Source organism: Prionailurus bengalensis, chromosome D4 (genome assembly GCF_016509475.1).
Source record: "Prionailurus bengalensis isolate Pbe53 chromosome D4, Fcat_Pben_1.1_paternal_pri, whole genome shotgun sequence".
Taxonomy (NCBI): Eukaryota; Metazoa; Chordata; class Mammalia; order Carnivora; family Felidae; genus Prionailurus; species Prionailurus bengalensis.
In genome coordinates this window covers 90,666,552-90,683,790 of record NC_057359.1, presented here as the reverse complement: position 1 = coordinate 90,683,790, position 17,239 = coordinate 90,666,552, and the positions used below count along the sequence as shown (strand labels likewise).

The 17,239-nt window shown below is 57.8% G+C and overlaps 2 protein-coding genes across 16 annotated transcripts in view; one reads left to right on the top strand and one right to left on the bottom strand.

The window, feature by feature from the left end:
* Positions 1-155: 155 nt before the first annotated feature.
* Positions 156-9,071, bottom strand: SPACA9 (sperm acrosome associated 9). Of its 13 annotated transcripts, XM_043567015.1 has the most exons (7): positions 8,475-8,605; positions 7,138-7,288; positions 3,728-3,908; positions 1,900-2,102; positions 1,031-1,178; positions 338-433; positions 156-223 (listed from the first exon to the last, which is right to left on the bottom strand). In XM_043567015.1, exons 3-6 carry the CDS (start codon positions 3,869-3,871, stop codon positions 368-370), a joined length of 561 nt encoding a protein of 186 aa, XP_043422950.1. In that variant the 5' UTR covers positions 3,872-3,908; positions 7,138-7,288; positions 8,475-8,605; the 3' UTR covers positions 156-223; positions 338-367. The 13 variants fall into 13 exon arrangements, with proteins under 13 accessions (XP_043422950.1, XP_043422949.1, XP_043422952.1 ...); XM_043567014.1 differs by having other exon boundaries at positions 156-433; XM_043567017.1 differs by lacking the exon at positions 338-433.
* The window catches only part of AK8 (adenylate kinase 8), a 128,092-nt gene continuing 118,148 nt past the window's right edge, over positions 7,296-17,239 (top strand). Inside the window, exons 1-3 of one of the 3 annotated variants that reach the window (XM_043567003.1) lie at positions 7,296-7,481; positions 11,983-12,067; positions 16,968-17,017. In XM_043567003.1, the coding sequence (XP_043422938.1) occupies positions 7,440-7,481; positions 11,983-12,067; positions 16,968-17,017 (177 nt within the window). In that variant the 5' untranslated portion in view covers positions 7,296-7,439. Of the gene's footprint in view, positions 7,482-9,023; positions 9,281-11,982; positions 12,068-16,967; positions 17,018-17,239 lie in introns of those variants that run through there. The other 2 variants (XM_043567002.1, XM_043567004.1) reach the window with 2 other exon arrangements.

Here is a 17,239-nt window from a genome sequence, read left to right as displayed (position 1 = left end):
GCTTCACCCTCCTGAGAGCAGACTCCTGTCTCTAGCGGTTGCTCTTTGCTGGCGGTTTTGCTTGTGAGCCTACTGCCCACCGTCCTCTGATGTCTTAGGATAAGCGTAGTTTTCTTTAAGGGAGAGGTCCCAGGAAACCAAGCCAGGCAGACAGGTGGGAGAACATTTTTTATTCTTGACGGTCGCCCCCGAGGAAGCAAGAAGACAGAATCTAAGTCGCCCCCTGCGAAGGGAAAAACCAACAGTCAGACAGTACTTCCAGCAGCTCGGAGGCCAGAGACACAAGCTACGACGTCAGGGCCTTGACTGTGCCCCGGAAACCAGGGGACTGTCTTACTTGGGAGCCGCAGAGTCCTTCCGGCCCCTCTCATGGCCTCCCTCCCCCAAGTAAAGGAGAGCAGAGGCAGGTTCGTTTCCCCTTGGGTCCAGACACCTAATGACACTGAGGAAGTTTACCGCGCCAGCCCCCAGCATCCTGGCAGACGGAGGGACCCTACAGTGGCCGCAGCGGCGGGAAAGGAGCCCTGTGGCCTCCCGCTTGGTGGCTCTGCCTGAGAGGAGGGCCTGGCAGGGCGCTGGCCTGGAGCTCCTGGAGCACCTAGGCGGGCCAGTGCCCCGGCTCTCGCCAGCCTCTCCCGGCAACACTGGAAGTGGGCGCAGAGCCTGAAGCCCAGAGGTGTGGAGCGGTGAGAAGTTAAAAGTGAGCGAGAGGGAGACAGGTTCTCAGTGGTATATTGGGCAGTCCCCTTTGGGGTTCATCAGTTGCCATGACCGGAGCCCAAGTGAAGAGTCGGCACCCCCCCCCCCCCCAACACACGGGGCTCAGCAGGGCGCCAGCTCTGAGTTACAGCTTCCCGCCAGGTGGTCTCCAGGGAGGTTTTGGACATCCTTTGTCTTTCCCCCTTGGTTTGGGGCTGTCTTTTGTAAGTTGCCTAAGTTGGTGTTTTCTTAACCAAGACTGGGTGCTCATGGTCCGGGAAGGCGGAGCGGCTGCTGCGGTGGCTTCCTGGCGTGCCTGGGGCTCACTCACGTGCTGCACAGCTTTGCGGGGCAGCTTCTCCGAGTGGGCGATCCATTCTTTCATCAAGTCTAGGACCATGGGGATGAGGCTGACGATGCCTCCGTAGTGGTTCCTAGCCTCGTCACAGCTGAGGTGGTTCACCACATCGTGAGGGTACCTGCAGGGTGGCAAGAGGGGGCTCTTCCAGACCGGGGCAGTGTCTAATCCTGACCACACATTACAATCCCCGGGGAGGTTCTGGACGCTGTGGTTCGGCGGGCTCGCGGGGCCATGAACCGTAGGTAGTCCTGGCATAGGCAAGATGCTTGAACCACTGGCCCGTGGTCGTAGAGATCCGGATTAGGGGCCATGGAAACCTGTAATGGCTCCAAAATGTGCTTAGTCCCTCCGACTCTCCTTATCCCCAGTAACTAAATAAACAGCATCCTCTGGAATATGGTGCTTTGTGCTGAGGACTCCCCAGGGCTCGGAATGAGGGAGCCACACTGGGCGGTGCTGAGGCCCAGATGCCCACAGGGACGGGCTCCAGAAGTCCTGCTTCTCCGTGGGCTTCTGGGAACATCTGCTCTGACTCCCCCTCCCCTTGCCCAGTGCTGGCTCGTCTGTGTCCCACTGTATGTGGGGCCTCAGCATCCCTTGTTTTCAGTAAGAGGATTTGTTGGGTTGGCCCTTTGGGTACATCGGTGGGCCTCAGATTCCCCACCTCGGGGCGGGGGGCGGCGCTGGACAGTAGCCACATGACCCATCAGTCCCGACATTCCTGTCCTCTGGAGAGAAGGCTCCTTCCTGTGGGACCCCTCCCGCCCATCCTCACCCCACCGCCCTCCCCACATGCTCATGCTGCTGATGCCTCCGGGACAGGCCCAGAAGCCACTTACTTCACTCGCAGGCTGCTTAGGTCATTGCTTTGGCTAACCAGGGATTTGCACTTCTCGAGCAGGTTGTTGGTGACCGGGGTGCCAGAGTGCAGGGCCTCGAAGTTCTGGCACAGCCTGTTTAGCTCTGTGCAGATGTCCAGGAACATGAGCAGAATGCGCCGGTCCGTGGAGTTGTTGCAGTAGTGTTCCATGTAGCTCTGCACCTGCAGGGGCCAGGTGGGGCGAGCTCAGGAGGTACCACCGGCCCCCAGCTGGTTTGGGGACCAAACATCCAGGAGCGTCCTCCCCCCCCCCCCCCCCCCCCCCCCCGCAGTTCCTCGTACCCTCCCAGAGTCACAGGGGAGATGCAGGCACATTGAGGCATGTGGACTCATAGGTCACTACGTAGAGTTAATGTCACTGCGTGTCCCAGGCACCCCGAGAGCGCTGGGCAGGCTGGGTCTGCCAACACCCCCACCTGAAGCCTACACGCCTGGTGCCGGCGGGAATATCTGGCCCATTTCACGAACGCTTCCCCTCCCCTCCCGGTCCCCTCCGGGGGCCTCCCCTCCCTCCTCCAAGCTGCCTTTCAGTTGCTCAGGGACGTCTTCCCAAATGATCCGAATGGCTCCTTCCAAGAACAGCGGCTTTGTGAGGGGGGAGAGGCCCTGACAGCCGCCGGGGGACCCGAGGAGGGCGGGGAGGAGCCTGCCAGCCGGTGTAACTACAACAGAGCGGAGTCCCTGCGCTACCAGGCGTGTGTGGGCAGGTCACCTTTGGATGACCCAGGTCCGGGGGTGGGGGTGGGGTGGGGGGGTGCCAGGTGAGGGCCGAGAATCGACACTTCACTTGCAGAGTCGGAGCCTGGGGCCACCGTTTGTCAAGGCCCTTCGTTGAACCTTGGGTGAGAAGGCCACGCCCCTGTGCGTCTGGGGGGCGGGGTCACTCTGGCTCCCGTAGATTCTGAGCCGTGGCTGCGGGGAGGGGTCTCACTTGCTCCATCCTGACGCTGAAAACCCGGCCATGCCCCCTCCCTGGAAGTCTGAGCCTGATTTACTCCTACACAGTTCAGGGGAAAGAGGGTATTTTCTGTAGGTTTAAAATTTCTCACGTTAAAGATCTGGGAGGAATATTCACGCACAGCGGAAGCGAGGGTTTTTGTTGAAGGATGTTGCCAGCAGGGGTTGCTATCTCTGGGGCCTGTGTGCTTCTCCTAAGCGGTTCTGAGCCCTGGTCCCCACGCCCCGCCAGCGCTGTGAGCAGTCGGCTGGCGGCGGGAGGGGGTCCCACTTAGGTGTGTGCTTCTTCCTGGAGAGCCAGCTCCGTCTCCAGCCCTCCAGGTCCCGCACACTGGGATGGCAGCTAACTCACAGGGAGACCCCGGGGCAGGTGACAATGTCTGCAAACGGGAGACGCGAGGTGCTTGGCGGGTCGGTTTCTCAAACCCCAATGGGATCCCACTGCTGGGACCACGGGCGCCAGACACTGGCTGAGAGGCTCCCTCACGAGCTCCTTAAATCCGCACACCCCGTCTTTTCCAGTTGAGGCAGCTGGGGCACAGAAAGGTGACTCACTGGCCCAAGGTCACAGAGGGGGCGTGTGGCTGAGCCGGGACCCCTGGTCCGGCAGAGTCTCCAGCCCGCTTTGGTATTTACTCACATATGTGGTGAGGGAACGAAGGGCCCGTTCCTGCCTCGTCAGGATCTGAGTCCTGATCCCGGCACAGACACGCCTGCCCTCTCCGGGCCTCAGCTGTTTCACCCTCCATGCAAGGTGTCGCCCAGGAGTCGCTGGGCCCAGCAGGCCCCAAGAGCCCGGCCCCACCGCCCGCCAGCCCATGAGGCGCCACCTGTGCGATGCTGGAGATGGGCCGGATCTTGTCGTGGGCATTGTCCCTGCAGTGCTCCAGAGCAGCGATGAACGTGAACTGTTGCTGCTGGAACAGCTTATACTTCTGCTCGATGCCTCGCAGGGACTCCTTCGTCTCATTCATGGTCTTCCTCAGCGGTCATTTACAGGAGGACGAGAATCTGCCGGGGTGGGGGGGGGGTGGAGAACACAGCGATGAGGCCCCAGACTGCGGACCCCGCTCTGGAGTGTCAGACCCGCATGCCCACGGCCCCTCTCGGCGTCCCCCCTCCCTCCTGCACTCACTCCAGATCCCCCAGGCAATCCAGGACCCAAGTCCCTTTTCCCTCCAAGGACACGTTCTTTGCCACGAACCATGACTTCCTTCCCTCAAGTGTGGCCAAGGATTTCTCTGGGCCTCAGTTTCTCCACACTGTGGACGCCCACCCACACCCACACCCACGGCACCAGACGTGCTCCGCGTGAACGGGTCGGAGGAGGCCAAGCCAAGGCCAGGGGTGCTGGCGGGCGCAAGGGGCCGGGACACCTGGCAAGGGCAGGGGTGGGGAAGAACACACTCCAGGCTTCCTGGGAGGCCCCACCCAGGCAGAGAGGAGGAGGCCCGAGGGAGACGGGAGGCATTTCCCTCCACCGTGTCGGCCTCCGCATCCTGAGCCCAGAGCAGGGCTGGAGCAGGGAGGGCATCGCTGTGGCAAAAAGGGATGAAAGGAAACGCAAGGGCAGATCAGAAGTTGGCCTCCAGGGCGCGACGGGAGCGGCAACTCCGAGAACTTGGGGAGGGCTGGGAGCTGACTTGTGCAGGTTAGGCCCGGACGATGGCACCCCACGGACCTCAAGCCTACTGTAAATACGACACAGTGCATTCAGCCGCAGTGCCCAGGCCACCCCTGGGAGCCACAGTGCCTGTGTTTGCTCGCACTAGCTGCGGCTCCAGGGGGGTGGGCCTGGTCCCGGGCCGGGCAGGACACTGGTTTCCTGCCCACTCAGCCCCCTGCCGGAAGTGGGCAAGTGGGAAGGGGCGCCGGGGTTGGGGGGGTGCGGTGGGGGCCTGGGCCAGGGTGAGGCACCAGAAAACCCAGCAGTCGAGCGAGGGAAAAACATTTAACGTGCTATTGAAAGAAATAAAAGTTAACACCAAAGAGGAGGCCGCAAAGCGTCAGGATTTTAAAGACGGGATGGGGTCTGGGGCTGTGCCATACTGGAGCCTGAGGCAGAAGGAATGTAAAACCGATCCCGTCTTTACATTTTTGGCGACAGAAGTGGATTTTGCATGGATTTTGATGTTTTTAAATGTGATGTGCCTTGATTATTGGAGTTTGGGGCACCCCTTCCCATGACTCGCCTTGCCTGGTCTGGGCCCAGGGCTTACAAGTGACTTGGGGGTGGAAGACCTAGAAAAGTCAGAGCACAATTTATCCACGGGATACAGGTGTGCTGTTTCAAAGGGGCACATGCACCCCCATGTTTATAGCAGCACTATCGACGATAGCCAAAGGATGGAAAGAGCCCAAATGTCTACTGATGGAAGAATGGAGAAAGAAGATGTGGTCTATATATACGATGGAGTATTACTCGGCCATCAAAAAGAATGAAATCTTGCCATTTGCAACTACGTGGCTGGAACTGGACGGTATTATGCTAAGTGAAATTAGAGAGTCAGAGAAAGACAAAAATCATATGCCTCACTCATATGAGGACTTTCAGAGACAAAACAGATGAACATAAGGGAAGGGAAACAAAAATAATATAAAAACAAGGAGGGGGACAAAGCAGAAGAGACTCATAAATATGGAGAACAGACTGAGGGTGGCTGGAAGGGTGGTGGGAGGGGGGACGGGCGAAATGGATAAGGGGCACTAAGGATCTACTCCTGAAATCATTGTTGCACTATATGCTAACTAATCTGGATGTAAATTTTAAAAAATAAAAAAATAAGTTAATAAAAAAAATGCTTCTAAAAAAGAAAGGTCAGAGCACAGCACACAGGTGGGTTTCTGGGTGGGGGTGAGGGGGGGGGTGTGCTTTCAGTCTGGCCTTCCCCATAAGGCTCAGAGCTGTGCTTGGTGGTTAAGAACCCAAGCTCTATTCATAGTCCTGGGTTCAGATCTTGGTTCCACTACTTCCGGCCGGCCTTGGGGTGAGCCTCTGAGTGCTAATGCGCTAGAGGGAAGTAACGGCCGCAGCCTCCCGGCCTTGGGGGGAGCACCGTGCGAGGTGCAGGCGGAACGTGTGGAGCCCGCAGCCTGGAATGCGGCAGCGCCTGGTTGTCAGAGCAACCAAAGCTGCTGTGATTACACAGTGTGCACACAATGGCAGGAGCAGGCCACAACAGGCACGCTGCACACCCTGAGAGCAGCAGGGTCTGCTGAGGGCTTGAGCTCCGGGAGAGGAGAGGAGGGGGGAGGGGGGGGGAGCACGAGGAGGGGGTGACCTGGGACTATTGTGAGCAAGTGCAGGAGGCAGTGGGCAGGGCAGGCCGGGGGAACCCCTGAAGGCCAGAGGGGTCAGAAGGACTTCAGGCTTCCATTCGTTTGTTCACTCACCCCTTCTGCAGGGCCTAGCATATGCCGGCCCCGATTCTGAGTGCTGGGCTATATACACGGCAGGGAACTAAATAGACAAGCCCCTCTTCCCTGGAATTTATCTTTCAGAGTGGGAGGCGGACAACAAGGATGAGCCACCGAACAGTGTTGTGGATAAGAGCGCTGCCAAAGGGAAGAGGAAGCAGGGCAGTGGGGTGGGCACGGTGGGACGAAGGGCCAAGTGCGGTCTGCAGGAGGGTCCTTTACGGAGGTGGGTGGGTGGCGGGGGGCAGACGAGAGCCATGCTCCAGCCTGCAGTGAGGTCCTGAACACCCGCCCCAACCCTCCCCACGGCAGTGACTATCGACGGGACTCTAGGAGAACCCTGGCCATGCATGGAATCCTCACCACAGCTCTCCCAACGGTACCTGATGATCCCCACGTGACAGACAATGAAGCTGAGGTCACCCCGCTAGAAGTGAGCAAGCCCGGATTCCCCACTCAGCTCTGCCTCACTTTATAAAGTCTGGGCTCTTGGATCCCTCCCTCCGTGACGGTCCATAGAGACAGACATGCCAGACATCAGACTGACCCAAGGCCGGGAGAGGGTGGCTGGGGTGGAGGGGATACCAAATGCCCAAAAAGCTGCCCAAGCCCTCCTAGGGGTCACGCACCAGCTGGACCCCTGGGCCTCGTTTCCACTTGCAGAGAATGTTCTCTGCTCCCCCCTCCCCTAGTGTTCAGGGGCCTGCCCTGCGTTGTCTGGCTCCCTGCCACCCTCCCGGGGCTTCCCGGGGCTGTCAACTTCTCCAAGGATACAGCACGACCTTGGCTGGTGGCCCCAAGAGCCCCTGAGAGCAAAACTGACTTGGTTCTTGATCCTAGCGACTTGTGACATGCACGCCAGGAAATGTCGTGAGAAGAGCTGTAATAAGCTATCCAAAGTGATCGTCCCTTGAACGAGTTACTGCAGCCAAATTAGTCTGGATGAAAGGCACCGGGTGCAGGCACTTCTCGATCTGGGGGAGGAGGAAGGAAAAAATGATTACCCAATAGGTTTTAGGCTTTAATTGATTTGTATTTTTCCAGGCTGCTAAAGAAGATTAAATCGTGGTATGAAAAGTGCCTAGGGCTTAAAATAAATGAGGAGAAAGGCAAGTCATTTCAGAAATGTCCAGGAAGCAAACTGAACCTCTCCAGTGCAAATTGCAGGTTTGGTTGTTGTGTTCTTTGTTCGGGCGGGGCGGGAGGGGGGGGGGCTTCCTTTTCTTCCCCAGCTGTCTTTGCAGTTGGCTTTGACAAGCCAACCAAGGTGTGCGCGCTTTGAGGAAGCGGTCCTGAGGGGAAGAGGCGGATTTGCAGCCTTTTACAGTCGGAGGGCATGTCTCTGGGCACTTAGTGGCTGCTGGGGAAGGCTTTTGGCTAGGAGTCAAGACGCCAGCCCTGGCTCTGCCTCTGATTAATGAGTGAACTTGGCCAAGAGTTTCCCCCTTTCTGGACCTCACTTTATCTATAAAACAAGGGCGATTGGATTAGAATATCTTCAAGGGGACTTCTGATTCTAACGCTTTAAGGTCTACAACTGATGAGAAAAGAGACCCCAAAATGGGAAATGACTTGCCCCGGGTCTTACGGTCAACTATTTGTTCACCATTCTGATCCTCCAATTTCTGACCTGTAAGATGGGAATGAAGGTACTTATTCCTGGGGGCTGGTGCAAATATTAAATGAAGTTACTACTAAATAGTAGCCCCGATGCGCTGTGCCCTTAATACACGCCAGGAGCCCGTACTTCAGGCATATGCGCTCACGGAATCCTTCCATAATCCCCACTTCACAGGGGAGGAAAGTGGCGCCCAGAGCAGGCTCACACGGGTGGAGCCAGGAGTCGAACCCGGGGCATTCTGTATCACAGAAGCCAGACGCCCCGTCCATCATGTACCTACCCCACAGTTTTGTTAAGAACACATCTCAAAGCCGGCAGCTCCTTCTAAAAATGGCAACAGACAAAAGCTGGAGCTCCCAGCTCAGCGCCGCGTCCCATACCAGGCTGCCCCAGTCCCGCTGGGGATTGACGCGATTCGAAGCGCTCCTTCCTCCACCACGTCCCACCCACCAGGGGCGGCATCGGGGTTCCTTCCGCTCCCTCCCCTCCTCCCCCCAGGGCTCGGCGGGGGGGTGGGTGGGGGTGCGCTTTAACCTTACTGGTCCTAGGCCGGCCTTCACTCACAGAGCTCCCCGAAACCCGAGTGCCTCCGAGGGTGTCTGGGGCCAGGGAGGGGCTCTTCCCAGGGCCGGGAAGGTTGGTGGGTGGGGCGGGGCCGCGGGCCCGATTGTTCCCGCGGGTGCCATAGCAACCGGGTCACGTGGCAGCCCCGCCTCGCCCCGCGAGCCCCCGCCTTCCCGTCCGCCCCAGGGACTCCCCTACCTTTTCCACAGCCTTCCCCAACCTCTACTCGCTTTAAAGGTGGGAAAACTGAGGCCCAGAGAGCAGAGCCGGGCTGGCCCGCGGAGCGCCCAACGCCCAGGTCGGGGCGCGACGGCGGGACCAGCGCACGACCCGCCTCCCGTCCCCACGGAGGGCCGACGTGCCCCCTTGGGCGTCTCGGCACCTGGGGCCCTCCTGGGGGCACCTCTGGTCCTAGAAGGCTGGAGGGCCACCTCCTGAGACGCACAGACCGCAGTGCGAGGCCGCCACGGGGAAGCACCCGCCCCCAGGGGAAGCACCTGCCCCCCGTAGCTGAGCGCGCGGGCCATGGAGCCGGGAACGAGGCCCGGTTCCAGCCCCGCGGACGCGCGCTGATGACGCGACGGCGCGGCGGCCCTAGCGACGGCGGTCTCCAGGGAGCGGGCGCGCGCTGATGACGCGGCGCCGCGGCGGCCCTAGCGACGGCGGTCTCCAGGGAGCGGGCGCGCCGCACGGAGGCATGGACGCGACCACCGCCCCTCACCGCATACCCCCGGAAATGCCCCAATACGGGGAGGCGAACCACATATTCGAGCTGATGCAGGTGACCCGGGCAGCCCTGCCCTGTCGCGACACCGGGCGCCAGCGGGAGCCTCTGTCGCGGTAGCAGTGCGCGGCTGCGACCCCCGCTGCTGGGGGGGATGGGTGGGTGTCTGACTCCTGTACCGCTGGGACCCTGAGAGATGCCTCGGTCGGAGGACGCCCCCTGCCCCTGTCCTGCGGACCCAGGAGGGAAGAAAGGGGGCAGCCCACCCGGTCAGGTTTTGGTCATGGCTCCGCGCCAGCTCGCCCAATGGCCTGGACCAAGTCCCATTCTTTCCTTTTCTCGAAGCTATGAAATGCTGGGTTGCAAGAGCTGATCTTCAAGGGGGCCCCTCGGCGCTAACAGTCCCCAGTCCGTCTGCCATGTTGGTTTCTGAGCTGGGGAGTGTCCGAGTTTCAAGGTGACCTCACCGTCCCCTGAGATGGCCACCTCCTGGGACAGCAGCCCTGTGCCCTATGGTTCGGACAGGAGCATTTCCCACATGTCCCTTCTTCATTCGGGTCAGGAGTTCCCAGCAGCTCCCAGCCTCTCATCCTGGGTTTCTGACCCGACTGGGCCCTCACCCCCCCCCACCCCCCCCCCCCCCCCCCGTATGACCTTTGGCAAAGCCCTGCCCCTTCTGGTTGCCTTCTGCACCTCCTGGAGGCAAAGACTTTCAGGAGCTGGACTGGAGGAACTCTCTGCCACTCAGAGGTTCTGAGGGCCACAGGGAAGCTGGAGCCCAGTTTCTAGAGCATTTGCCCCTCCAGGTGTACCCTGTCCCCAGAGGCACCACTGTGGTCACGCTTGTGCTCATTGGAGCCTCTGACCCGCGCACGTGAGAGCAGAGATCAGACTACCCACCCCGAGTCTCCATCTCTCTGGCAAACATATGCTTCCTTTGGAAAGGGTCAACTGAAAGAGGCAGAGAGATTTTTCTGCAACTGAGTGGCCAAGCCAAGAAAAGAAAATGGCTAGCTGAGTTACAAGTCACTGGCTGGTGGGCAGAGTGGGGCCAGCTCCTGGGGGTATCGTGGTCTGCTCTAGAGAACCTGGTGTAGCTCAGCTTGATTGTTGAAAAGAGCAGCCTGAAAAAGCTCCTAATCAGTATTTCTAGTCCTTAGTCATTTCTGCATTCCCTCCACGGTTTTCACTACTTTTTAAAACAGTGTTAGACCCTCAGGATGTTACAAAGATAGTACAGAGTTCCGATGTACTCTTCCCCAACTCCCCCCCCCCCCAAATGCTATCTAACATAACTCTGGGACATTGACGTTGGTCCAAGACAATTAACTAGGCCGCGGCAGTCCTTACTTGGGGTTCGTCCATTTTTACCTGCACTTCTTTCTTTTTGGTGTATTATTCCATGAAATTTTATCACCATGTTTCTCCGCTTTAACCTAATCATTTTAAAATGTTTATTTATTTTTGAGAGAGACAGAGACTGTGAGCATGAGCAGGGGAGGGGCAGAGAGCGAGGGAGACAGAATATCCCGAGCAGGCTCTGCCCTGTCAGCACAGAGCCCCATGTGGGGCTCAAACTCACAACCCACAATATCATGACCTGAGCTGAAGTCTCATGCTTAACTGACCAGGCCACCCAGGCGCCCCTAACTTGATCACTTCTTTAAATCAACCCACTTAAAAAAATTAAGTAATATTACCTCTTCTTGAGCTATAGCCTTGAAACCGTAGGTTTTCTAGCACACATTAGATACATAGCTATTTAAAGTGAAATTAAAAACACTCATCTGTGACACGGCCAACATCATCTCCCACCATCTCAGTGGTGAGAGTCAGCTAGTCCCGTTGGGACTCCACCAGCTGGGGAAGCTGAGGCTCAGAGAAGGGAAGGCACTTGCTGGCGGGGTGCAGAGCAGAGCTGGGGCTTCTCAGAGCTGCGTGCTCTCGTCCGCGGCACACGTCCTCTGCCCCTGAAAGGCAGAAGCCCCTCCCTGGTTGTCCCTGATGGAGGCTCTTTAATGGTGCCGGCCCAGCTCCTATCTGCTACCTAGTTCACTTCTGTGCCTCTTGTTCTGGAACCATGGAAGCTGGTTTTCCTTGGAATTAAATGGCCAGACTATCCCAGGATAGTAAATATTCTGGCTGGTAAATATTCTGTCCCGCTCTGGAGGAACACAGGGAGCAGTGATGACCATGTCAGCCGGCAGACCTTGGCATTGGGCACCTACTGTGTGCCCAGCGCTGAGACAAGGGTGCGGCGATAACGGATGTAGGGGACTGCAGGAGCATAGGACAGGATTGATCTAGTGGGTGTGATCAGGAGGGTGTGTTTCCATTGAGACCTGAGGACGTGGGGAACAGTGTTCCAAGAGGAGGGAACAGCATCTGCTAAGGCTCGGGGCAAATGAACATGGTGAAGGAGGCGAACTGAGAGAAGGCTGGTCCGGGGAGCACGGAGGGACTGAGGTGAAAGGACCCTGGCTGGGCCTGCCTGCTCTGAGTCTGGGATGTGGTCCCTCCATGTGCCTCTGTGATACCCGCACGACCCTTCCCTCATTCCTCTGCTCATGGGGATCGAAGCAGATCCAGCTGTAGCAGGGGCTGGGTTCCAAGTTGCAGGCCTGTTTGGTGGGTGCAGTGGAGAGATCGGGCCCCATAGCCGGTATCGGTAGCGACCAGGGCGCTGGGCCACCTGAGCCCAGGTCCCTTGGTGCCCATGCAGGTGTTAACCACCTGGGTGTCTTACCCTGTGCCCACAGAACATGCTGGAGCAACTCCTGATCCACCAGCCCAAGGACCCCATCCTGTTCATGATCAGTCACTTGCAACGAGACAACAATAATGGTGAGCACTTGACGAGCCTCCTCTCCCATTACCTCCCCTCCCCCACCCCCGCTCCTGCCCAACCGCGATGAACCACTCTGCCCTCCCTGTGTCTGAAGGGAGGGGTTTTGGCAACTTGGGGTGGTGGCTCATTGAAAAATGACTTAATTCCTTTTGGGGGCACGGCTAAAAAGTTCTCTTGCCAAGTTTCTAAAATGAAAACCTCCGAAAGGCCCATGGAATCAATTATTAATGCTTTCGTGTGCCCCATCTGATCTCGCCTGTTGGCTTTAAACTCTGTGATCGCTCCACATGTCAGGTGTAAATCCGGTTTCCCGTCCACCTAGACATGCAGCACTCGGGTTTTCCCGATGGTCTCATCGCTGGTGCCCGTTAGTGCGTGCCAGAGTTCCCCAACTCTTGGCCCAAGTGCAGGTCGGCTAGACCCAAAGCCAGGGTCCAGAACCAGAGAGAAGAGAGGGGCACTGCATTCCACGGTCGATTTGCCAAGTGGAGGATCATTCCCATCCTGTGTGAGCTGTCAGGGAGAACTGGTGTCTGCGAGCTTTGATGTTTCTCTTCACTGGAGCACTGGCCACTTTGAAGGAGATACCGGCTCGCCAGTGAAATTAGCGCTTGGCGCAGCTGAGAAGGGCAGAGGCCTGAGATGCCGTGTGGTGGGGCCCACAGGCCTGACATGAGAAAGGACGCATCAAGACACAACAACAGAAGAAGGTGAGAGAGAGGGCACTCCAGGCCTACAGGTGCACCACGCACACCTGGCCTTTCCGGCGTGCCCCCTCCCGCCAATCCTGATGCGGTTCCAGGCTTGGCCGCAGAGCATCGGAGCGAGGGGCTGCTTGGGTCCCAGTGCCATTTCGCCAACCTAAGCAGAGTGGCTCACGGAGAGCACAGCGGTGCCCCTGTGTGATTCTCTGGGTAGGCAGAATTGAGAGTTGACGTTGGCTGTGAGCCCACATGCCCCAGGTGCAGATGGAGGCGTGGGCACCCGTGGGCCGGGAGCACCACCCTCTTGAGCTGCCCACCCGGCCACCATGTGTTCCTGGTGGGGCTCGCTCTGCCCCACAGAGACCCTTCTAAGAGGCCTCTGTTCTCCCGTTGGCTGTTTATCACATGGCACCGGGGTGCGGGTGGCGGTTAGGCCACCTTCCTTCCCGGGGGTCCGGCCGCAGACCGAAGCTCACCAGCCGGGCCTCCCCGACCAGAGACGGATGTGTCTGCCTTCCCACCTCCTCCCCCAACCCCAAATCTGGACGGGGGCTCGGTGTTGTCTGCGGGCTGTGGGGAGCAGCCCGCCCACCGTGTTCAGCTCTCTTGTATCAGCACCAACACATCGCAGAGCAAAGCAAAGTTAAAGCAGAAGCGAAAGTGAAGAGAAAACAAAGCAGCAGTTAAAAGCAAGGTCAAGGCCTTGACCCTCGCACCGCGCCCCCCCCCCCCCCCCCCCCGCCCACGACAGGGCGTGGGAGTTCCCACTCGTGACCCTTCGCCAGATCCTTCTGAGTTAAAGACTGTGCCTGGTAATAACACAACCATCTGAACTCTCAGGAGCCGGGCCGCGGCACCGCTCTGTCCTGCTGGTTTGAAAGATTCACTTTGGGCCACGTGTGCCGTGTCCTGTGTCCTCACACCGCCGGCCTGAAGCCGGAAATTCAAGAGCCGAAATTCAAGGCAGATTCCCATCATATTTCATCCTGCCCCTCTGTGCGCACGTGTAATCTTCAGCGTCGAACTGTCACTTCCCCACCATCTTTCTGTTTTAGACTCGGTTCGGCCGACGCCATTGAGGGCTGGCCTTACAGCCTCCTCCGCCCGCCACGGAGCCTCCATTCCTTCTCCATGCTGCACCTGCCCTGTTCGCTCCCAGGCGGGGGCGAACGACCCAGACCTGCATCATCTGGCTCTAGCAGGGGGCCGGCCTCCTGCCCTCCTCCATAGCTAGAGCCAAGGTGTTTGGCCCGATGCTCTCTCCAGGAGTAGAGGCATCGGATCCCAGTAACCACTGTTTTGGGGGGTGGATTTGTCCCCAGAGGCCTCCACTGCCTCTGCCAGGCCGGGGGCTGGCAGCTCTCAGGGATGTTGGAATCTCTTTGCCCTTTTTGCTCAAGGCCCAACCGCTTAGGTGAAGAACAGAGAGGGACATCTGCAGGTTTCCTCCCCGTGCCCAGGCGTCCGCCCACAAGTGAGGCAGGACATGGGGGAAGGAGGGGAGGCTGGGCAGAAGGGCATGCTTTTGTGAGCGTTCTCTTGTGTGTTCTGGAAGAGGACAGTGGACAAGGGGAGGCCCTCTGAAGTCCAGTGAGCGGTTCTGCCTCCCTGGGCTAGTGAGGGAGGCTGTCTTGCCTCCTTCCAGCCACGCAGCGGCCCGTGTTTCCTGGAAGCTAGGCGCTCAGCGCTTCTGCTTCCTGGGCACGGCGTGGGGCGGGCAGGGGCTCATGTGGCCGGTGGCTAGTGTAGACCGAAAGAAGGCTCCGGACTCACCCCGATGAGCACGCACATGAGGGAATGAGGGGAGCCCCCGGCACATGGCTGGCATCCCCTTCGCCTCGAGAAAACCAGATTTAGTACAAAGTGAGCATTTACAGTAGCCCTGGGCAATATTAAAGCAGGTGATGGTGTGTATAATGGTATGTTGCGTTTTTTATCAAACGTTTGTCCAAGAAAGCTGTGTATTAGAGCTCCAATACCTAAGGGTTTTCTTGTGAATTTTAAATCATGCTCCTAGTTAAACCTCAAAAGGATCTGCGGATGGAAAGGTTTTTTGATTTCCTTTGAAGTGGTTGGAAGAAGTTGATTACTCTTGGCAGTCAAGCAGCCTTTTATGACACTGTTTATAAATAATTACTCATGAGCAGAGCTGGGGTTCCAAGGTGTTAGATTTTAAGAAACTGAAATTAATCACATAAATGTGTGCGAGAAATTAGATGGGGAGAAAGGCCGTGGATGTTCCCCTTTTAAAGCATTTTCAGAGATGTGTGCAATTTGGGTGCCACTTACGGGAGCCTGGAAGGGGAGGGCATCCCCAGCAGCCTCCGAGCCCCGTAACTTTGTCAAGATGAATGCGTGACTTGGGAGTCAGCTCGTTCCCCCAAAACGCTCTTGTTGAGGTGAGGCTCCTTCTCCCGGGGCTCCACAGGCCCCGGGTCCCATTGGGTCTGGCCTGAGTTTGAGGAGCTTGAGCAGAGGCCTGTGGCTAGAATCGAGAGAGGGGGCTGGGCGGAGGTCACAGGAGCCTGACCGGGCCCTCTGGTGCTCCCTTACTGTGGCTCTGGCCGGCAGAACACTGGAAGCTGTGTCCGCCGTACTGGGGAGGGCCGGAGGCGTCCCAGCTGAGCCTGCCTCGGAGAGGAAAGTGTGTGCAGGGCTTTGCTGAACTAGAGCGTGGCAGCATTGGGCCAGTAGGCCGGGGCCTTCCTGCCCCCACATCTCTGATTCCCATCACCACAGGAGGAACGATGTGGGGTTCCTGAAAAGCAAGTTCGCACATCACTGGGGCCAACGGACCAGGTTTGTAAACGTTTCCAGACGTAGAAAATGACAGTGCTCTAAGGCCACTGGGGACACACACCCGTCAAAGCAGCAGCAGCAAGCCAGGACGTGGGTACAGCCTGTCGTGTTGTCGAGGAGAGAGCAGAGGATGGCCGCTCCCTCTGGCTCCCGTCTCACGCAGCCACTCGTGCCCCGCTTGCTGTGTTCGGCAGCCCCGGTCCCAGTGCCGAGCGAGGACGAGGTGCTCGACGAGTGAATCGGCGAGCGGATCAGCTTCAACCGTCCTTCCGTGCTTCTGGCAAATGAGAAGGTGCCGTGAATTTGGACAGCGTTCTGTATTTACACCCAGGCGGCCATGTGCCGATCGTGAGCCCATGGGCCAAATGGATCCTAGTTCCTTCTCTGTGTCCGCTGCCACGCTAAAAGGGCACGCGTGTCCGTTGTCCTCAGCATGGACGAGGTGCCCTCCTGGGGCCCTGGCGGCAGTGGTCTCTGCGTGTAGACACCAGAGGCTCAGATGCGTTGGGAGACACGCCTGTTCATTGTCCCCTTGGCTCGGGGGTCAGGCCAGCAGCGGTGAGGGGATAGGCCTGCCTTCCCAACCTCTGCTCTGTGCTCCTGGCCCCCCCGTGTTTAGCGGCCGGGGGTGGCTTAGTCAAGGTGGCACTTGGAGGAATCAGCATGGATCCATCTGTCCAGACACCACGTCCTGAAGCCTGTTTTGACCCAAGAACACATGCCTTCCAGCGCTTTTCCTGAGAGGCTGGTCTGGTCTTTTCCAGTGGGCCAGCACCTAGTCGGTCGTCCCGACCCCCGTCTTGAGGAATTCTGTGGGGCCCACAACCTCCCAGAGCCCGAAGCCCCAGACCCCGAAGCAAGCCATTTGCATGGAAATGCCCACATTGGAAAACAAAGGCTCTCCTACCTGGGGTTTTATAAATCTGGCCGGTCCAGGCTTTCCCCCGTTATTTCCCTCTGTAAGATGATGGGGAATACAATTTGCTAAATAAAAAGGCATAAATATATATAAAACAAAGCTTGGAAGGTCGATTTACATAAAATACAGCTTTATTTGAGAGCGTGTCCCCAAGACAAAGTCCCTGTTTAAAATGCTTTATGGTGTTCGAAATCCCAATTGTTCTTGATATTTATTAGTTTAGCAAACAAGTTACCGTGTCCATGTCCCCTCGGAGACAGAAAAATAAACCATCTCAGTGATCACTTACCTCCCTAAACATACAGAGTATGTTCTATGGCGAGACCATCCCTGAGCCACTGGGTTACAAACGACCGTGTCACTCGCAGAAAATGAAATCTGGGGAGGAAGGAAATGAATACCCCCGCAGTACCGCGGGCACGGAGCTTGCTTTATCATTTCGAGCGGTGACATTCAAATCTTTCTATTCCACAGTGCCGAAGATTGTAATATTAGGTCCACCCGCCTCGGGGAAAACAACTATAGTAAGTGCATCATATTAAGTGTTGTAACGCCGTAATATCTCATCTCCCTGCAGAGCGGGAGCCGGGCCGCCCCTCCGCGGGTTCTCAGCACAACGGAGCGTTTCTTCATCCTTCCCTTCCGCTTCTTTAACTTATTTTCTTATTAGGAGAGGCGGCAAGCAGGCCTCGTAGAAAGCCTAGAAAGCACAGAACACAAAAGTATAATTCTGCAACCATCCAGGG

What these genes read in the sequence shown, in the direction of transcription:
- SPACA9 (XM_043567010.1), bottom strand. Translation starts at nt 3,871, where the DNA reads ATGAATGAGACGAAGGAGTCCCTGCGAGGCATCGAGCAGAAGTATAAG. An exon ending in CCATCTCCAGCATCGCACAG is followed by an intron (nt 2,103 to 3,727) that starts GTGGCGCCTCAT and finishes TGGCCCCTGCAG; the next exon opens with GTGCAGAGCTACATGGAACA. An exon ending in CTAAGCAGCCTGCGAGTGAA is followed by an intron (nt 1,179 to 1,899) that starts GTAAGTGGCTTC and finishes GCCACCCTGCAG; the next exon opens with GTACCCTCACGATGTGGTGA.